Source organism: Sodiomyces alkalinus (assembly GCF_003711515.1).
Source record: "Sodiomyces alkalinus F11 unplaced genomic scaffold SODALscaffold_2, whole genome shotgun sequence".
Taxonomy (NCBI): Eukaryota; Fungi; Ascomycota; class Sordariomycetes; order Glomerellales; family Plectosphaerellaceae; genus Sodiomyces; species Sodiomyces alkalinus.
In genome coordinates this window covers 6,115,471-6,133,622 of record NW_021167080.1, presented here as the reverse complement: position 1 = coordinate 6,133,622, position 18,152 = coordinate 6,115,471, and the positions used below count along the sequence as shown (strand labels likewise).

Genomic DNA, 18,152 nt, shown 5'->3' with positions numbered 1-18,152 from the left:
CTTGTTGCGTGCTTGAATTCCACGCATTTCGTTTCATCCAGCCAGTCTCGCACAGTGCGAATGTCGCCACCAGGACCCATCATCCTTGTCCCTTCATCCATTATTTGTGGTTATCGCCACACTGAATGATCGAATTTCCACCGTGGTTTGATACTTGTGTGGTTCCAATGGCATTCACACTCCTTGTTTTCATGAGCAGTGTAGAAGAATCTCAGGACGTGACTTCTCATTCACGGAGCCGAAGCGGGTTCTCCACTGGATATGGGGATCTGGATTACCTCAAATTAGCAATTGATAACGATCAAACTGATAGAAACAAGCTTACTTAGTCAACCAACCAACCAACCAACCAACCCAACATCTTTGGATTATATGTCTTCACCTTCATGCGAAGGGTCGCCAGTCTCCGTTGTATCATACTTTTTGCCAACGCTATCGTTAGTAGTCGTCATGTTCTCAGCATGAAACATGAAAGGAATGCCCGCAAAAGACGTCTGATTCGCAGCTTGAGAAGTGGATGAGAAGACTGATGTCTGGAACTGGGCCATTCGCTCTGAAAAGGGATTTACGACCTGATTACCAGATAGAAGGTTTTGCGAGAACTCAATACTCTGCAGAATTGCTGCACTTGTGTTTTGCGCAGCTGGAGAGACCATGGCCTCATTCTCGTTCCATTGCAGACCCATGTCAGTGAGATCTGTCTCATCAAAAAAGTTTCCGGAACCATCCACAGCTTGGTTGGTGAGGGATGTACTTGCGCCAGGAAATGTTGGGCTGAAGATAGCATCTGGATTCTGTGTGTGATTCTCCAAATTATTTCCACTTTGCAGAAATGCATCATTGCTCAGCATTTCAGCTGTGGTAAAGTCGTCCTCGTTGAAGAAACCAAGATCATTGTGGACGGGGAGCTCGCCATTGGATGTAGTTTCCTGACCATTGGAATTTTGGTAGCTCTGAGAATGAGAGAAGTAGTTGGTCTGATTGGAAGTGGTAATGGAAGGGAATCCAGAAAGTTCATCTTCTTGGAATCCCTGGGCAGATGAAGAATTGTTTGCCCTGGGAATAAATCCTGTATTGCCAGCAGGCTGATGAACCAGATGCTCAATTTGAGGAAGAATAGCATCTGTCTGGGCTTGGTCCACTACAGAAATGTTAAGCAGGGCTCTGGATATAGAGGGAGCGTGGTGGAAACTAACAAGCACGAGCACGATGAACAGGAAAGCTGTCATGGACTTCTGCGACCGAGAGAACGGTGGAGATTGTATGTCTGGAGGCAATGATGCGATCGCGCAATCTCTTCACAACGTACTCGGCGCGAAACTCATTGGGTCCAACCTTAGAAAGATGCCATTTTCCACTTGGCTCCGGAGCAAGGCGTTGAAGAACTGCAATGGGCAGTATGCTCATGAGTTCTGTTTGGGTTATGTCGAGACCCAGCTCGGTTTCATCGTCAAACTCCATGGCCTATATTGGGAAGAAGATGCAGCAGAAAGAAAGCGGAAAGAAATTTGATGTGAGGTCGATGATATTCCTGGAAGGCCGAGTCTCCAATACCTCCTATTCCGAGTGTCAGAGAAGTAAGAGAGAGAGACTCGAAGAGTTGGTTTCGTTAATGGCAACGTTCCTAATTCTTGGTGGTAAAATGGGAAACGCTACGAGGTATCTCGATGGATAGGACTTGAGGAAGGTACAGTAGGCCAGTAAGCACAGTAGGGATTAGTTCATCTAAGCGGGTACTAGCCGGGAATTACGCCTCGTAAAACAGGGTAGGTACGGAACAGTGGAAAGACCTTCGATAAGGTAGGCGTGTAAGTCAAAAGGAAAGGCACGGGTTCACCACCTCATGCCGTACCGACCAAGGCTAAGCAAGTATTCTTCTTAAGCTATTTCATTTCTTTGATCCAGAGAACCACTAAATGTGAAACTTTATAAAATCTGTTGTAACGGTTTTAAGGTCCTGATCTCTTTTTAGCCCCTGCGTATGACAGAAGTGCAACCAAACAAAATACGTCAAAAGACGGATTCTCGCACAGTATCTTCCTCCATATAGCTCTACTTGGGATTTGTGCATTTCTACTGTGTAACTTGATGATTTTGTGTCCTTGAATAGTCCTTATTCCCGGTGAAACCACCTGGGGAAATAGCGAATATCGGGGGGAAGGCACGCGCGGCACTCAGAGAAAACATTACTGCCTGTTATTGATTATTTACTCCTATTCCTGCTCACCTACACGTTTACCCGCCATGTAACCACCTTACAGATAATAGAGACATATTCCTCTCCTGACTGCCCTTGCCTAATATAGACCTCCCATGAAAACTAAGAAAGGGAAGGCGGACTCCATGCACGTGCATGACTTATTTCCCCATATATGGGCAAAACACCACCTTCTACCTACCTTACCTACCTTATCTATCTAGGTATGCAAGGTACCTTACCTAACTCATCTTCCTTCAGCACCTCCACCTTTCTCGGTTCTTAATTCTCTCTCTCTTCCGTGGATTACGCTTTCGTCTACTTCCTTTCTTCTCTACACCTGCCGGGAAACGAAAGATTATTATTTTCTTCTCAGTTCTCTATTCCCATCTTCCGAAAGACGTCTCCTAAATACTCTCGCGATGGATATCAGTAACCTCGAGCTGCAACCCCAGGTTCTTGGCACAATGTCCCAACCTGTCAGCCCCGCCATCATCGCCATTGTCGACAACATCCTCAACATGCAGTTCAATCCGTTCCAGAATGTCGTCGTGGTCAAGCGCTCTGAATATGACATGCTTCAGGAAGGGGGTCGAGCTTGGCTTGCGGAGCATCTCAGGTATGTCACTCTCACAACTTCAACAAGCGTCTAATCGCTCCTCTTTGCTTACTCTTCGCAGCCATACTCTCGAGAAAGATGTCATTTGGGTTCAGGATGGCACTACGGCCATGGAGCGATACTTTGTGGGGCCTATCGAAGAATTCATCAGTGACAATCGCATGCTCATCAACATTGATGGGCGAGCCGTCCTTGTCGAGCGCCCTACCGGCAAGGGCATTCTTGATAAAATACGTGGCGACGACAAGTCAAAGCGCAAACCTCAGAAGATTTCCCGTCCCCCAAATGCCTATATCCTGTACCGAAAGGATCATCATCAAATGATCAAGGCGGCTCATCCTTCGTACACGAACAACGACATTTGTAAGCACTCTTCTCACTATTGTTTCATTTCCGTATTGACTACTCGACAGCGAAAGTTCTGGGGAGCGCATGGAAGAATGAGAGTGAAGAGGTCCGCGAGAAGTATCACCGCATGGCAAACGAAATCAAGCAAGATCTCATGCGCGCGCATCCGGAATACAGATACACTCCTCGGCGTCCGCACGAACGTCGCCGACGTGCTCGTCGCATCCAGACTAGCAATACCTGAGGCCAATAGCCATTGTTCCATGATCAGCGGTTCTAGATCTAAGTCGTAATTGTTCTTGCACCGTCCTCCTCGGTTGGCACGCTTGGTTCTCGCCGAGAAGAAGGTGAGGACGTCACCACCCCCAATAACCATGTGTAGACCAAGGGCTAACAAGCAACAGGCACACCATAGACACAGGAAGGAATCGGTGCCGTTTTGGGTTGGATGTGTTCACAGAAGAGAAAGTAGCTTAGGGTAAGTTATAGAGTCTCACAGAGAAGCGAATGAGCGAAGGGAAATACTACAGCAACTTGCACAATGCTAAGACTCTGTTTCGCCGTGACCATATCTTGTCTGCAGAGGTCTGATGATCCATTCAGGTGTAGTACCGAGCTATGCTCATCCGTGTATTCATTCCTAGATCCCATGGCAGCACAAATACCTCCAGTCTGCTACTGACGGTCCTTCCAGTCGCTGCTCCAAATGAACGTTCCGCATCTCCATTGCGTTCCCTTTTCCTTCTCTCCTGAAGGCCCCAAAGGCCTTGGACATATGTAGAATGATCGCCCTGCAGAATAGGGAAGGGGTCAGTCTAGCTGTTGGGGAAGGGGCCGCGTTCTTGCCCATCTTGCCCTGGACTTGGATTTGGGGGGGGGGGGGTAGAGTGAACGAGATGTGACATGGTGTTTGTGATAATCCCGACACCAGGCAGCACCTTCCGCGCCACCCGCTTTTTATTTTCCTTTTTTTTTATTTTACAAACGTTGTGCGTGTGACGTATGGGTGTTTTGGTATTTCCGAGGTTGAAAATCAGATGAGAGCGAGTTGATAATGGAGTGAGAAACCAACATCGTGATGGAAAGAGTAAAAGAGATGTGACGTCACGTACCACAGTTGACACCAGGCTTCTTAGTCACAAGGCTGATGCAAGGCTCACCATGTTCGCATTTCGGCGGCATCCTCTTCCCTAGCTGAAGTCTTGACCAGGACTCCTTCGCCTGAATTGGGTCGAATACCTTCTCGGCGGATTCGATCGCGTAGTTCGACAACTGCGTCGACGACGATGTTTCCTGCTTGCTCGATGAACCCGATATAGTGTGCGTCGAGGCCTCAGGTGCATCGGTCGCGTCGGCTTGGGAATCCCTGCTTCCCGTTGGGGACGTATTCGTCACTGTCAGGAGTGATTCGAATGCACTCGTCTCAGACGGCGCCGTTGCCGTGCATGGAACGACATTGGTTTGTTTGGGCTTGAAGAACCCTTTCAACGTGCTCTGGGCGAAACCGCCTCCACTTCCTTTAGTGCTTGCCTCGCTCTCGTTCGTTTTGGTCCTTTTGAATGTTCTCTTCGGCTGGGACGGCGGTTCTGCAGGCCTCTTCGACGAGGACTTCGCCTCAGGCCTTGTGGTTGTGGTCGTGCTTTGAGATGAGAGAGAGCTATTCGTAGTTGGGAGTTCTTCTGGCATTGCTGGGAGTACAGTTTCTTGGGTCTGTACGTCCAGAGTCTCAAGTGCGACCCCTTTGTTCTCTTGGAGAGGCTTTGTTTCGAAATCCGTCGAATCATCTGCGGAGTCGGACGGTTTGGGCGTTGTCGGGGTTGACGTAGTAGACGGTTTCTTCATAAACATGTCTCGAATGCTACGTCGCCGGTCAAACTCGGGTATGAGCTTCGCGGACAGGGGGAGAAGATCCTTTTGTGACCATTCTCTCAGTCTCGTTCCCTCTCGAAACATCCCCTGAGGGTTCATCAAATCGAGGAGATGAGCCTCCCCGCCACCAACATTGACCACATCTCCCAGAGTGGCATAAACCGGACAGTGATCCGATCCGTGCAGCCCTTCTTGAATGTTAGCGTCGATAAACCACTGCTTGATGCCTGCCGAGCACAGTATATAGTCGATGCGGCTGCCGTTATTGGCCGGGCGAGTGTTCTTCTTCGTGTCCCAACAGGTAAACATGCCCTGGCGGCATGGATGAAAACACCGGCATAAGTCCCAGAGAACAGGTTCCTGGCGACCCTCATCGCGCTCTCCGCTGACAGAACCCTCGAAAACGAGCTGATTAAAGAGACGTCGTGCCGGCACAGCCATCCAGTCATTGACCGTCAGCCCTTCTTTCCGTAGATTCTCGGCCACGTTCAGCGTGTCCAGCTCGGAACGCATGACGTTCAAATCACCGGTCAAGATGACTTGCTTTCCAGCGGCGACCAGGTTTCGGACCCTGACGTCCAGGGCATTAAGGAAGCCGATCCGGAAAGCGTCACGGGATGCATCGCGATTCGCAGGACTGTATGTTCCAATCAAGACAAACGAGGGGAACTCGAGGATCACGCAGCGACCCTCGGAATCGAGAAGGGCCTCGTCGACTTCGTCCAAAAGCTGGCCAGGTCGCGGGTAACCCCCGATCTGCTGGGCCTCGGGGAGATCACGGTATTTCGTCGACGAGTTGGGAGGGCAGAGAACGCCCGTGATTCCTTCTTCGGCCCGGATGGGGCAGCACTTGGAATTTCGCGTGTAGATGGCGACTCCCGAGTAACCTTCGCGAGGGTCTTAGACACCGCTGTTGTCTCGCATCAGGGGTGGGGCAAGAAACAACAACTCACCCCTTTTGTGTTTTGGGAGACTGAAGAACACATCCCAGCCAGGGACGAGGACCATGTCATCTCTAAGATCTTTCCGCTGGATCTTAGTCTCCTGCATAATGACAATGTCGGCCTCCAGGATTTCGAACATCGCCTGCTAACGTGTCAGACGCAGAACGCTAGCAAGGGAAGGCGGCATCTACCGACTTGGAATGACCGTTTCTCCCTCCATGGCTGGTATCCGAACGGGTTTCTGAGTCAAGTCAGCCGGAAGTTTGAAAAGAATGCTCCTTCAAGATGACTAACCGTATGCCGTTGACTTGAATAAGGTCAGCAACGAAACTCCTAGGCCGTCGAAGTAGAAAGACTCACCGTTCCAGGTCGTAATTCGTAGAGGCATCTTAGGGAACCCAGCTCAGATAAATCCTTGTTCGGACTTCAAGAACATATATGTCAGGGATATATGTTATCTGCTGGCTCCGCCTCACGTTCCTTCGACGCCTACTCCCAAGGCGGCGGATAGGGTGTATGAAGTATGACGATGCATTGGCACCGCCGTTGGCAGCCTGGACCGTATAGGGCGGTTTTCCCCCTAGATGGAATTTCTTAATGTGAATTTCTCTGTGACAACTCAAGCTGTTACAGCCATGCTAGAGATTTCGATACCGAGTGCATGAAAACGACGTTGACTGTGACGCGACGTTGTCGCCCCCTCTGAAGTAAGACGTGGGCGACGCGAACCTTTGCCACGAGGTCACGTGATATATGATCCCGAGCTCTCCTCCAAATCCGTACTAGGCGGTAGCCGAATGGGTCACGTGATCTTTTTCACAAAACTCGAGCCCACGGGAGACGTCCCGGAAATGGCTGCCTCAATTGCAAGGCAGAAAGTGACGTTTCCCATAGCCGAGCTTGTCATGACCTGATCTCAACCAGCTGCATCACGACACACCGAATCACACCCCCAATTGACAACTTGACAACCTCCCCGGACGTCGACGACAACCAAAAAAAGACAAAATGGTCCTCCAGCGACAGCTCGCCCGCGCCGCCCCGCGCTATACTGCCCAGCTGCGAGCTACGGCCCAGCGCCGCCTGGCCAGCACCGACAATGCCTTCATCCGCGAGCGCCAGCATGCCAAGGAGCATGCCGCCGGCACCACTGGTTGGTGTTCCTTCCTTTTTTTCTCCTCGCCGACGTCCCTCTCGGTAAATGCAGAGTGTTCGTGCTAACAATTGAACCAGAGCTCTGGCGCAAGATCTCCATCTAGTACGGCTTACCCTTTCCTTCTCGTCCCGCTGCTCTGAGCGATTTCCTCCAGTATCCGATGATCGAAAAAGATGGCGTTATTCTACGAGCCTGCCGAGGGTCGTTCATTTCCTTAGTTTGATTGTCTCGCGGGAGAGGAAAGCGACTGGATGCGGGTGTGGTGACAGAAAATTGAATTGGCTGACCAAGGGACGGCCAAAAAAACAGCGGCTGCATTCCCGCCCTCGCCATAGCTAGCTGGAACGCTTACCGGCTCTGGAACGAGCATTGGGAGCACTGGTCGCACCTCCCTCCTCTGGAGGAACGTACCGAGTACCCCTACCAGAACATCCGCACCAAGAACTTCGCCTGGGGCGATGGTGACAAGGTGAGAAAAATTCCAATCAATGTAGTTTACGCGGTGTCGGCTAACATTATGTGTAGACTGTTTTGTACGTATCCTCCTTATCTCAGGAAGTCGACTGGTTTTTGCCGTTTTCTCCGTCTCGAAATGATGAGATTTTGACTTTGCTCGGCTCATTGAGACGTTCCGTTCCCTTCAGTCTTTAGCTCTTCTTGAGAGAAATTAGCTTCGCTGACAGTGATGCAGCTGGAACGACAAGGTCAACTACCACAACAAGGACAAGACGACCTAAGCTGGGTCAAGTTTGCGACCACATAATCGACTACCCGCCTACGGAGCAATGCTTAGACGGATGGTGATTGATCACTAGGATGGAGGTGTGGGCTGGCGAAAGAGGGAGGACGACACGACGAACCAGTCGACCTGTATATGATTTCCTAGATTCCGAACAATCAAAACAGTCAATGACTCGAACTCTCGTTCCAGTTTCGCACCGAACGATTTGGTGAGCGGCGACATGTATGTGCGGAGAATCACTTGCTCAACACTGCTTCCCTGTATCGCTGTGACTAGTGTTGAATCTTAGGGCTTGCTAAGCCGGGGAAGATGCAGTTGTGACGTTAAGGCTCATGAACTAGGCAAGACCCTGGGGATTCCGGCTGTGGTGAGGTGTCTATGGATCCTTCGTGCCAAAGGTGTCCTGCACGAGGGAGGGCGATGCTGCCTGTGTAGACCGGGATCACTTCGTACAATTTGTACTACAGACCATGCTTGTTAACATGTGGCGAGCGCGGCGGCACTTTTTCGCAGAGAGACATAAGCGGCCGCATAATCCGCAGCCAGCGCCTTGTCCCCTGCGACCTTCATAATGGTCGCCTTCTTTGCCATCATCTCGCACTGCTTCTTGGTGTCCTCGATGGCGGAATAAGAATCGAACGCTTTCTCGACCGCACTCGCGGCCCTCGTCAGGTGCTCTGTTCGCCGCGCCGAGTTGGGCGGTGCCTTCCCGGCGAGTCCCATGTTGGCATCGGCAAGATGTGAATAGAGCTGTCCGCTCATGGCAGCCGATTCATACTCCAAGCTGCGCGGGAGGACGGCCGTCAGGAGCTGGGCGGCGGCGTCAAATTCGCCGAGGGATGAGAGGATGCTGGCGAGGGCGCCAGACGCCTGCCAGAGGGTGGGGATGAGGCGGGCCCGCCAGGCCGTGCTCGCGGCCCGCATTGCTAGGGTGAAGCCTCTCTGCGGACGGCCGGCCTTGTCGAATAATTGTGCCTTGAGAAGCATGAGGTGCACATATAGGGCAATGTCTCGTTTCCCGTCGTCGAGGGCATCTAGCATGTCTTCCACCTTGCTAAAGGCAGCTTGGAGATCTCCGCGGCGCATGAGATAGTCGACATGTAGGGAATTGATGACGAAAGCCACGTCAGGCTCCATATCGTCCTGCTTCGACTGGAGAAGCTGAGACATCAGCTGCTCCGCAGCATCGAGGTTATCGTGGCGCAGATCACGGGTCAACTTAATGATGCCCCGGTATTTATACCAATATTGACTGGCCTTCCATGAGCGAAGGGCGTTCTCGTCGAGGGCCTCTACCATTTTCAGAGCTTGGTCGTACTTGCCCCTCTCGGTGAGGTGCATGGCAACACGGGCGGTGACCTTCAGCTCGTCATCGAAACTGGTGTGCCCGATGTGACAACGGAGGAAAATCTCGCTCTCTACGGCAGACAGATGGGCGAGGCCGAGACGTTCCCACAGGGCCATAGCCATGGTTAACTGAGCGCCGTACAAATTTTTCAGGTTGCGCGTGACGATGAGTTGGGAACTGCGGACCAGCATTTCCACGCAGCTGGCTACGCTTTCTCCGTCGCAGAAGCCCAGTTTGGCCTCACTCAGCAAGACGGAGCTCCATAGCGGCCACATGCCGGTCTCCTTGGCCTTGGCGCGGAGGTAGGCCAGGCTCTCCTTTCCGGACCCGAGCAGACTGTCGGATTCGAGGTCCCGGATCAGTCGGGGATGTGCTCGGCCGAATTGGAACAGCCAATTGAGGGCGAAGTTGAGACACGGCATGTCCTGGTTCTCACGGGCGGTGGACACGGTCTCCAACATGGTCTCTAACGCATCCTTGTGAGAGCCGAAGTCGGCTTGGATGATAGCCAAGTTCATAAGCGCATACTGGTAGTAAAGACGCTCGCGACTCTGCATGGTGTAGTCAAAGTAGCGATGTAGATAATCGAAGGCAGTAGGATGGTCGCCTGATTTCCACGCGTCGAGGAAGCTACAAACGGTCAGCCGGATGGAGACGGAAGAGCGGTGGAGGGCGGTGGGGGGCGGTGGAATGGACAGGAAAAAAAGAAGAAAAAAAAAGGGGGGGGGCGGGGGTTGGAGGGCGTTGCGAACCTTAGGTAGTGACTCAAGGTTGGAATTACTCGACTGTCTTGGAGGAGACGCTGAAAGCGAACTCGGACGTCGAGAGGAACTCGATTTCCATGTGCTTGGGGGCAGGGAAATTGTCAGCTGGGAGAGTTGTGGTGGCAACTATGAGGCGAGAGGCGCGGGAAAGAGTTTGGGCATGGGTGACGAAAACGTACTCTGCATCTTGTCGATTTGAAATTCGAGAAGGAACTCCACATCGTCGGTACTAACGGGCAGACTGGAGGAAGAGTTGCTGGTGAGGGAGTCGCCGTAGGTAATGGAAGCGAGGACGTTGACAGCTTCGACATCCCAATCGGCCTGCTCACCTGCGTCGAGGACGTAATCGAAGCTCATGCGGCCCATGGAAGGGCTCCTTCGCTGACGGTGGCCGAGAGTAGGCTGCCTGTAGCTGACAAAGTCCTTCCACAGCTCGACGGAGTCTTCGAAGCGCAGGCGGGTGAACTCGAGCTGGCAGCGTCTGATAAAGGTGCCAAAGGGGGAGTTGCGGGAGATGCGGATGCCTTGCAGTTCGGCTTCGGTAAGACCTAAGCGGCGCAGCTGTTCGCTGGGCATGACGAGATTGTGAGATTGGCGATCGAAGAAATCATGGAGCTGGTGGAGGGAGTTGACATCCCAGAGCTTTTCCAGGAAGATATCCCATAGCTTCCTTCCTGGCAAGCCGACAACGACGGGGTAAGCGGCAAGAAGGGATTCGAAATCGTTTATGGACGTGACCAGACTGACCCTCCTCTCAGCGTTGGTCCACCGGGACTGGGGAGAGGAGGAGCAGCTGGGTGCCAAGACTGTGGGTTCGCGATCGAGGAGACTTGAGGTGATGAAGGAAAGAACGGGTATTATAGCAGAAGTGGGGACGAGTTCATCCACATAGAGCTCGACGAGGGCGAGTAGGCCAATCTTGGCTGGAGTCAAGAAGCGGCCCATGTTTGTGGTAAAGGTGAAAGAACCGGAATATAGACGGTTATGTGAAGTAATGAAGATGGGGATGTTCGGCCATATTGACCCAGGCGTGTTAGCGTTGGATGGATCGAGTTGATCGACGCGTGTGAATTGTGATATCAAAGAGAGAGGGAGAGCCTAGAGGGACGGTAAAGAGGTGCAAGGTGTTGATATAAGGTAGGTAAGGTAAAAAGGGCAGTTAATAAGGTAGTGCTCTGGGAGAAGGCAAGCTCCAGGTGGTCCTGACGTGGTAAGCAAGCCTAAGGTTAGGTACCTTATGTTTTTATCCCAGTCCTTGTACTTGGGATTTGGCAGGATCGCGGCATGTGCCTGCTGTGGCTGTTTATTACAGCTTCAACGGCTGGCTTGTTGGGGAAAGACGATTATGTAACCTTGTATTGTTCGTCCCGTCTGGTTTAGGAAGTCTTATTAAGATAGCCGCAAGTCCATTCCCCGAGGTAGGTGCTTACATAAACGAACATTAATTCAATAATAATTGAAGGTACAGTAAAGTACACGTGTAGCTTCTGATGGTTTATAACAATATTGCCTTTCCGGGGTGTGTCTTTTCAAATCGGACCACGGACCGATCAACCACAACCCAACGTTTGGCACGCTGCTATCCAAACCACCATCTGATTTAGCTCGACTTTCGACGGCTATTCTTGGCGCCAATGGTCCCTCATTTGCCCGTCACGATGGACTACGATGGCCATGACATAATAGCCGTCAACTCGAAATGGTATCTCAGACAAAAGACTTGTCCGCCGGCAGTTCCGCTGCTGGACCGGTTCGACACCGTCCTGAGATGCCAAGGGGAACTAACTAATACAGAAGGAATTTTGTTCGAGTTTGATTTTCGGGTCCGGACGACTTACAAAGCTGTGGATTTCACACAGATCAACTTGGTTCAAGTCTTCTCCATCTTTGCCTCCAGCCAGGAACTCCTGTGACAACCACCACGGACACTGAAAGCCTCCTCAAGACGCCAAGGCGGAGAAGCGGAGAACCACAACGCATAACCGGGGTATCATCACGCAGCAGCACGACATCAGATCATTCATGTACGTACAATGTACAACATGCATGTCCAAATGGGTTTCACACATTCAGGGGATCGCGGGGCAGAGGAGGCAGCAAGAAAAAACACGAGGCACGAGGCACGAGGCACATCAGGCGAAAGAGGGAGTGGGATCCTCAGTGGGGTAGACAGCCGGGAAAATGCACTGGATAAATAGGGAGAATTGTGGGTGGACTCAAGTGGACTCAATCTTCCCCCATATTTTCCTTTCCATTTCCCCTTTTTACCTATTCCCACCTCCGACGTGCCCCTCCACACCCTCATGGTGCCTCACAGGACCTGCAGTTATCATTACTCCAAAACATACGGATAACATCACTAATATGCGGTGCCGTGGAGGCTAAAAGGGCGGGAGTAACGGGGAAGACCATTAGGCACAGAGACGAGTAGCTTGTTGGTAACCATGATGCCTTTGTAATTTGGTGAAACCGAGTTGCGATTCAAGGGCAAAATATGCATGTCGATTCAGCTTTAAATATCCGCGACCCCTCCCCCGCCTCCCACTTTGGCGGGGTGACGAAGGGGTGTCATCTAGGTAGGTACGTTGTATTCTTGTATTCTATTTCTCTTGACACCCCGCCTCCTCCATCCACACGTCGTCCCTTCGTCCATCCTCCTTACCCACCTGCCTACTTCTCTCCCCCTACTTATACTTCCTGTTCCTTCTCACTTTTGTCCCTCGATACCCCTTTTTGTCCTTCTTCTCTTCCAACCCCCCCCCCCCCCCCCCCCCCCCCCCCCCCCCCCCCCCCCCCCCCTTCCCCCCCAACATCCAACAGAACTGCCGCCCAATATGCCTCCCCTGATCACAACCATCTACACTGCCGACCCCTCGGCTCACGTCTTCGAGGGCAAGGTCTACATCTACCCGTCTCATGACCGTGAGACCGACATCAAGTTCAACGACAATGGCGACCAGTATGACATGGCCGACTACCACGTCTTCAGCACCTCCTCCCTAGACCCCGCAGAGACCCCGACCGACCACGGCGTCGTCCTCAAGACCGAGGACGTCCCCTGGGTCTCCAAGCAGCTCTGGGCCCCCGACGCCGCCTTCAAGGACGGCAAGTACTACCTGTTCTTCCCCGCCCGCGACAAGCAGGGCATCTTCCGCATCGGCGTCGCCGTCGGCGACCGCCCCTACGGCCCCTTCCAGGCCGAGCCCGAACCCATCAAGGGCTCCTACTCCATCGACCCGGCCAGCTACGTCGACGACGACGGCCAGGCCTACCTCTACTTCGGCGGCCTCTGGGGCGGCCAGCTGCAGTGCTACCAGAAGGGCAACGACCTCTTCGACCCGGCGTGGTCCGGCCCCAAGGAGCCCTCGGGCGAGGGCGTCTACGCCATGGGGCCCCGCGCCGCCAAGCTCACCGACGACATGAAGGAGTTCGCCGCCGACGTCCAGGAGATCCAGATCCTCGACCCGGACACCCAGAAGCCCATCCTCGCCGACGACCACGACCGCCGCTTCTTCGAGGCCGCCTGGGTCCACAAGCGCAACGGCACCTACTACTTCTCCTACTCCACCGGCGACACCCACTACCTCTGCTACGCCACCAGCGACAATCCCCTCGGCCCCTTCACCTACGGCGGCCGCATCCTCGAGCCCGTCCTCGGCTGGACCACCCACCACTCCATCGTCGAGTTCCAGGGCCGCTGGTGGCTGTTCCACCACGACTGCGAGCTCAGCGGTGGTGTGGACCACCTGCGTTCCGTCAAGGTGAAGGAGATCTTCCATGACAAGGACGGCAAGATTGTTACCGAGAAGCCCGAATAAACAAAAGCATGGATGAATGGGCTACAAAGGGGAGGAGATGAAAACAAAACAACAAAAAAAATTAATTATGAATTCACTGATTCCAAAAATTGATGATGCTTATGATACTGATTTGTCCCGCATGTCCCTGCCCCTTCTCGTGTATACACCTTCAGAGCGGCATCTGTATGGTGTTAGTTGCCTTGTGTGTGTTTATACCGTCTCTGTCTCCCCTGCTTTCTACCTAGGTATGTGTCTGGAAGACCGCTCCACCTGATACCGTCATGCCCAGACACCGAGTTGAACACAATATGCCCCCAAGCTTCCTAAGCATTGGTGGGGAAGGTCTTCCCCGTAGTTCACCTCGTATGACGGCCAACTATCCGAATATGTTCATTTTGTCTCATTACTATTTCATATGTCATGTTCCCAATATAGGGATTGATGGCGTATTCCATGTAACCCAGAACCCGCCCCAGCTGAAGCGACCCTTTACACCTGGTTGAATCGACCCACTGTAGTGCTGCTCTATTGTCGTAATTCCCGTCCGGTCTCAACGCTTGACATTCCCCATCTGACTCCCCTGCTCCTCCAGCTTCTCCTCCTCTTCCATCTCCAACTCGCCGTTATCAAACCACCCCGAAAAATCCTCATCGTCGTCGGCTTCCTGAGCCCCCTGGCGGGCCGGCCGCGCCTGTATGGAACTCTCCTCCTTGCCCAATCCCGGACTGTCCTTGTCTGAGCGCACCGAGTCTGCCCATGCATTCGCTTCGTTTCCTTCCAGAGACGCAAGACGGCGGGTGAGGGAAGAATCTAGACTGCTCGGATCGACGCCTGCTCGGTCCTCGGCCCACGGCTGCCCGTGACCCGACTCCTCGTAGCCCCTCAAGACCTCCTCTTCCATCGGTGTCGACGGCTCGGACCCAACCGGCGCAGCGATGATGAGCACATCGTTGCCATTACCCCTCTCATCCCCGCCCCCGCCCCCACCCCTATCCCTCAACCTCCGGGCTGGCAACGGCGGCGTCGGTACCGGTTTGCGTTCTGCTTTCCCGTCCCCGCTCTCGTTTTCTTCACAGAGCTGCGTTTCCTGCCACCTTTCTGGTGCCTGCGACGGCGACGGCGACGGCGGTACGGGTTTATGCTTGGGTGGTACGGGGATCGTGGTAACCTTCGAGTTCTTATCCGGTTTGGGGAGCGGCGTTCCTGGCGGAGGGAGCGGTTGGCCCCGTCCCATAGGCTTACTCAAGTCCAAGGGGGGTGGTGGCGACGACTCGCCGAACGAGCCGATCCTCCCTTCTTTCTGTCGCTGCAGTGCGTTCCAGCCCCACTGGCGCGCCTGTGTCGCCGCGCTCGCCATGGCGGAGAGCGTAGTCCGCTTGTGGCTCGAATCGCTGTTGGACTGTCCGCTTGACTGCGAGTCGCCCGTGGTTTCCCGCCGAGCAAATAGACCCCTGGTTATAGCGCTTGCGTTGCTCTTTATCGACCCTGTGTTGCTCCTTAGCGAGTGCCTGAGAGACGGCGACGGAGGCGCCGATGTATTGGTACCGTCGTCCTGGAAAGCAGAGTCCGTTGATGAAGCAGTATTGCGCCGATTCGAGGCGACAGTTGTCCCTTCGACTTCCTTCTCGCTATCCGCTGTTTCCTGGGACGAAGAGGTGGACCGAAAAGACTGACTTGGGCCCTGTGACACGGACGCTGGGCGGGCGGGAGAATCGAGCGGAGTGTCCACAGCGGACGCTGGTTGTGACCAAGCCGATAGAGCCGCCATCATGCTCGATGCATGGTCCGGTGGTGATGATGACGGTTTGAAAACGTCGGCGTGCGTGGGATCGGTGCGTATTACAGGATCTGAAGGGCTCGACATGGAGCCAGGTCGTAATGTCCTCGGGAGAGAGGCCGAAGGACCCGATGTCTGGGTGTCAGCACCAGTCGTGGTCCCCGTCAGGGTACTCGCAGATGACTTTTTGGCCAACTTCCTTCCAAGCAAGCCCGTGGGAGCCGCGTTATCGGCGAGAGGTTCGCTGATGCTCTTCTCGATGGGTCGCAGTTCCGCTTGGACCTCTCCTGCCTCTCCTGACCTCTCAAGACGGTCCACAGCGTCAACATCTCCTCCCTGCGCGATGGTGGCCTCTATCCTAGAGGAGGTAACAACAGCGTCGTCGCCTTCCCAGATGCCGCCACGCCATTTCTTGTGCTCCGTGTTGGAAAAGGGTATGTCGTCCCAAAAGGGCTGGACTAGCGTCTCGGCGATGACTTCTTTAATCCGGTTCTCGATTTGCCGGAGGATAAGGGTGTATGTAATCTGTCGAGAGCTGACAATGGGTTCAATCGTCATCTCCATCTTGGGCATGGTCTGGAACGAGAACCAGATCCTGTTGCTCGGCGGTGGCTTGATCTTGAATATGACGTGACCTTCCAGTTTCCTCAGCACGACGGCTAGGACCAGGTTGACCTCGCGAGCCTTGAATCGGGTCCCAAGATCGAGTCGCGCCGTGGCAGCCACTTCCAGTCGGAAGTTACCCGTGTACTTCACATCTCCCTCCATGGCGCACTCTCCTTCGACGCTGAGCTCTTTATGTCGAGGGTTCAGGAGAATCGGAGCCGAGTCGCCCGTATCGATCTTTCGAATAACGATGTTGGTGAGGAAAGACGGCCGCTTCACACGGGAGATCTTTTTGGTGAGCTTCTCTCGAATGAAGTGTTCGAGGTCGGCCGTCCTGTATAACGCCAGGAACACACGACCGATCATGGCATTTAACCACCTCGTCGGGACCTGGTCTTCGGAGGAGTGGAGTCTCTGGACGAGAGAGATGATATTCTTTACCTCGAATTGACGAGGCTTGGGTGTTGTCTTATCAACGTCGAAGTATTGTTCTTGATTCCGGATGAGGGCGAAGTAGAAATCCTCTTTAGCCGAGCTATCTTCGGAGAACAGATAGAAAGGCTTGGAAAGCTGGCCATCAGGGCCAGTGTCCGTTCCATCCTGGCGTCTCGACAAGCAGAGGGCATTCTTCTTGATGAAAAGCTCGCCTTCGGGTGTAATGTCTCCTCCGGAGTAAATGCTAATATCGTGGTGGGCTAGGGAAACGACGTGTCGGACTTCGAGCTGTTCCTCGTCGTCGAAGAGCATGAGATGACCGTGCCTGTTGTGGTGGGGGAAGCAAAAAGGTCAGCACATCTGCCGAGCAAAAAGCCTGTTTCCAAGGCAGGCAAACAAATGAGGAAGAAGAAGAAGAAGAAGAAGACGATGTGAAGACCAAACGAACCTGAGAACGACGTAGAAGACATTGCCTGCATTCTTCGGTCTTTGGCTAATGGCGTTCTTGTTGTCCAAGGGCCCTTGCGGCTGTTTCCTGTCGAAGATGCTGCGATACATGGTCTGGTAGACGCTCTGGCTCGGGGCCGCCACCGTGGTCGACCCGACAGGCGTGGCCCGTTCGATGGGTTTCGCGTTGATACCCATGGGCACGTACTCTCTGCAGACGGCGAAGTATCCGGCGGCCACCTCGCTCTCCTGGGTCGAGCGTGACCGGAGGCTGCCAGCCTCTTCCTTCAGGGCGCCCGTGCTCCTTGCATCCTCGAGAGGGGCCAGGTCATCTCCAGGCTGTACGATGCTCTCGGAGTACTCGTCGTGGGTCTCGGTGCCTCCGCTATGCTCTCGGTAGGGGAGAGAGAAGTGGGCGTGCGCGAGGAAGGCGAGGAGGGCGAGAGGGATGAAGGTCAGCCCGCCGAGGAGGTAGGCGAACAAGAACACGGCCCAGCTGCCCATCTCTCTTTCCTCCCCTCCCCAATGATCGGCCGCGAGCACGGAGAGAGAGAGAGAGAGAGAGAGAGAGAGAGAGAGAGAGAGAGAGAGAAGACCGTGAGAGAGAGGAGAATGATGGTTTCTAACTGCTCAAAAGAGATAGTAGCCCGTATCTATTGAATGGATGGAATCGGTGCATGGAGTAACTTTCAACCCTCCCTTCTGAGAAGACAGTAAGCGAAACCGATACCGATACCGATTGGCATGAACCATGGAATGAGGTACCCAGCTCTGGTCGTCTTGTATCTGGTACAGAGCGGTGAAACAGGGCACGAGGATAATTGGAGATAGGTACACAGGTAAGATGGCTTGGCGGTACGGAGGTTGAATTCTTGTGTTCCTGGCCTCGCGTACGTACTCCGTACTTTGTACAATTGAGGGCAACAAGAGGGACGGACAAAGGCTACGGGATCGTTACGTCAAGGTCCATGTGTTAACTATGGGGGTTCAACTTTACCCAATAGAGAGCTCTGACGTCGTCATGTGATCCCTGTCACAAACCCCGAGAAGACCTTGGTAGAATTTCTGTACTCCGTTGGATTTAGTGCGTATTCGTACTG

The 18,152-nt window shown here is 53.5% G+C and overlaps 7 protein-coding genes across 7 annotated transcripts; 3 read left to right on the top strand and 4 right to left on the bottom strand.

Moving 5' to 3' along the window:
* Positions 1-234: 234 nt before the first annotated feature.
* SODALDRAFT_126637 (hypothetical protein) lies at positions 235-1,766 on the bottom strand. Its single transcript, XM_028606670.1, has 2 exons — positions 1,197-1,766; positions 235-1,141 (listed from the first exon to the last, which is right to left on the bottom strand). The coding sequence occupies exons 1-2, from the start codon at positions 1,459-1,461 to the stop codon at positions 369-371; spliced, it is 1,038 nt and encodes a 345-aa protein (XP_028469507.1). The 5' UTR covers positions 1,462-1,766; the 3' UTR covers positions 235-368.
* A 493-nt stretch (positions 1,767-2,259) lies between these two features.
* On the top strand, positions 2,260-3,727 carry SODALDRAFT_331470 (1 protein carrying HMG-box). Its single transcript, XM_028611463.1, has 4 exons — positions 2,260-2,816; positions 2,878-3,179; positions 3,230-3,511; positions 3,569-3,727. The coding sequence occupies exons 1-3, from the start codon at positions 2,620-2,622 to the stop codon at positions 3,406-3,408; spliced, it is 678 nt and encodes a 225-aa protein (XP_028469506.1). The 5' UTR covers positions 2,260-2,619; the 3' UTR covers positions 3,409-3,511; positions 3,569-3,727.
* On the bottom strand, positions 3,715-6,656 carry SODALDRAFT_331469 (DNase I-like protein). Its single transcript, XM_028611462.1, has 6 exons — positions 6,338-6,656; positions 6,272-6,284; positions 6,173-6,218; positions 5,987-6,119; positions 4,277-5,920; positions 3,715-3,955 (listed from the first exon to the last, which is right to left on the bottom strand). Exons 1-6 carry the CDS (start codon positions 6,363-6,365, stop codon positions 3,840-3,842), a joined length of 1,980 nt encoding a protein of 659 aa, XP_028469505.1. The 5' UTR covers positions 6,366-6,656; the 3' UTR covers positions 3,715-3,839.
* A 329-nt stretch (positions 6,657-6,985) lies between these two features.
* Positions 6,986-7,870, top strand: SODALDRAFT_272752 (mitochondrial cytochrome c oxidase subunit VIa; the record flags this gene model as incomplete). The annotated part of the gene is made up of 4 exons (XM_028607853.1): positions 6,986-7,134; positions 7,425-7,602; positions 7,659-7,666; positions 7,825-7,870. 4 exons carry the CDS (start codon positions 6,986-6,988, stop codon positions 7,868-7,870), a joined length of 381 nt encoding a protein of 126 aa, XP_028469504.1.
* A 63-nt stretch (positions 7,871-7,933) lies between these two features.
* Positions 7,934-11,262, bottom strand: SODALDRAFT_292634 (anaphase-promoting complex protein). The gene is made up of 3 exons (XM_028608700.1): positions 10,167-11,262; positions 9,976-10,069; positions 7,934-9,853 (listed from the first exon to the last, which is right to left on the bottom strand). The coding sequence occupies exons 1-3, from the start codon at positions 10,930-10,932 to the stop codon at positions 8,353-8,355; spliced, it is 2,361 nt and encodes a 786-aa protein (XP_028469503.1). The 5' UTR covers positions 10,933-11,262; the 3' UTR covers positions 7,934-8,352.
* A 1,203-nt stretch (positions 11,263-12,465) lies between these two features.
* Positions 12,466-13,937, top strand: SODALDRAFT_126422 (xylosidase/arabinosidase). Its single transcript, XM_028606669.1, has 2 exons — positions 12,466-12,563; positions 12,879-13,937. Exon 2 carries the CDS (start codon positions 12,954-12,956, stop codon positions 13,803-13,805), a length of 852 nt encoding a protein of 283 aa, XP_028469502.1. The 5' UTR covers positions 12,466-12,563; positions 12,879-12,953; the 3' UTR covers positions 13,806-13,937.
* Positions 13,920-17,947, bottom strand: SODALDRAFT_292627 (hypothetical protein). The gene is made up of 2 exons (XM_028608699.1): positions 17,054-17,947; positions 13,920-16,930 (listed from the first exon to the last, which is right to left on the bottom strand). Exons 1-2 carry the CDS (start codon positions 17,554-17,556, stop codon positions 14,338-14,340), a joined length of 3,096 nt encoding a protein of 1,031 aa, XP_028469501.1. The 5' UTR covers positions 17,557-17,947; the 3' UTR covers positions 13,920-14,337.
* Between the last annotated feature and the right edge of the window lie 205 nt (positions 17,948-18,152).

Coding starts and splice junctions, on each gene's coding strand:
- SODALDRAFT_126637 (XM_028606670.1), bottom strand. CDS start 1,461: ATGGAGTTTGACGATGAAACCGAGCTGGGTCTCGACATAACCCAAACA. Junction 1,142..1,196: donor TGTTCATCGTGCTCGTGCTT/GTTAGTTTCCAC, acceptor ACATTTCTGTAG/TGGACCAAGCCCAGACAGAT.
- SODALDRAFT_292634 (XM_028608700.1), bottom strand. CDS start 10,932: ATGGGCCGCTTCTTGACTCCAGCCAAGATTGGCCTACTCGCCCTCGTC. Junction 10,070..10,166: donor TCAAATCGACAAGATGCAGA/GTACGTTTTCGT, acceptor CCTGCCCCCAAG/CACATGGAAATCGAGTTCCT. Junction 9,854..9,975: donor ACCTTGAGTCACTACCTAAG/GTTCGCAACGCC, acceptor GACCGTTTGTAG/CTTCCTCGACGCGTGGAAAT.
- SODALDRAFT_331470 (XM_028611463.1), top strand. CDS start 2,620: ATGGATATCAGTAACCTCGAGCTGCAACCCCAGGTTCTTGGCACAATG. Junction 2,817..2,877: donor TGGCTTGCGGAGCATCTCAG/GTATGTCACTCT, acceptor TACTCTTCGCAG/CCATACTCTCGAGAAAGATG. Junction 3,180..3,229: donor GTACACGAACAACGACATTT/GTAAGCACTCTT, acceptor ACTACTCGACAG/CGAAAGTTCTGGGGAGCGCA.
- SODALDRAFT_331469 (XM_028611462.1), bottom strand. CDS start 6,365: ATGCCTCTACGAATTACGACCTGGAACG. Junction 6,120..6,172: donor GGGAGAAACGGTCATTCCAA/GTCGGTAGATGC, acceptor ACACGTTAGCAG/GCGATGTTCGAAATCCTGGA. Junction 3,956..4,276: donor GAAGCCTGGTGTCAACTGTG/GTACGTGACGTC, acceptor CCTATTCTGCAG/GGCGATCATTCTACATATGT.
- SODALDRAFT_292627 (XM_028608699.1), bottom strand. CDS start 17,556: ATGGGCAGCTGGGCCGTGTTCTTGTTCGCCTACCTCCTCGGCGGGCTG. Junction 16,931..17,053: donor GTCTTCTACGTCGTTCTCAG/GTTCGTTTGGTC, acceptor CCACCACAACAG/GCACGGTCATCTCATGCTCT.
- SODALDRAFT_126422 (XM_028606669.1), top strand. CDS start 12,954: ATGGCCGACTACCACGTCTTCAGCACCTCCTCCCTAGACCCCGCAGAG.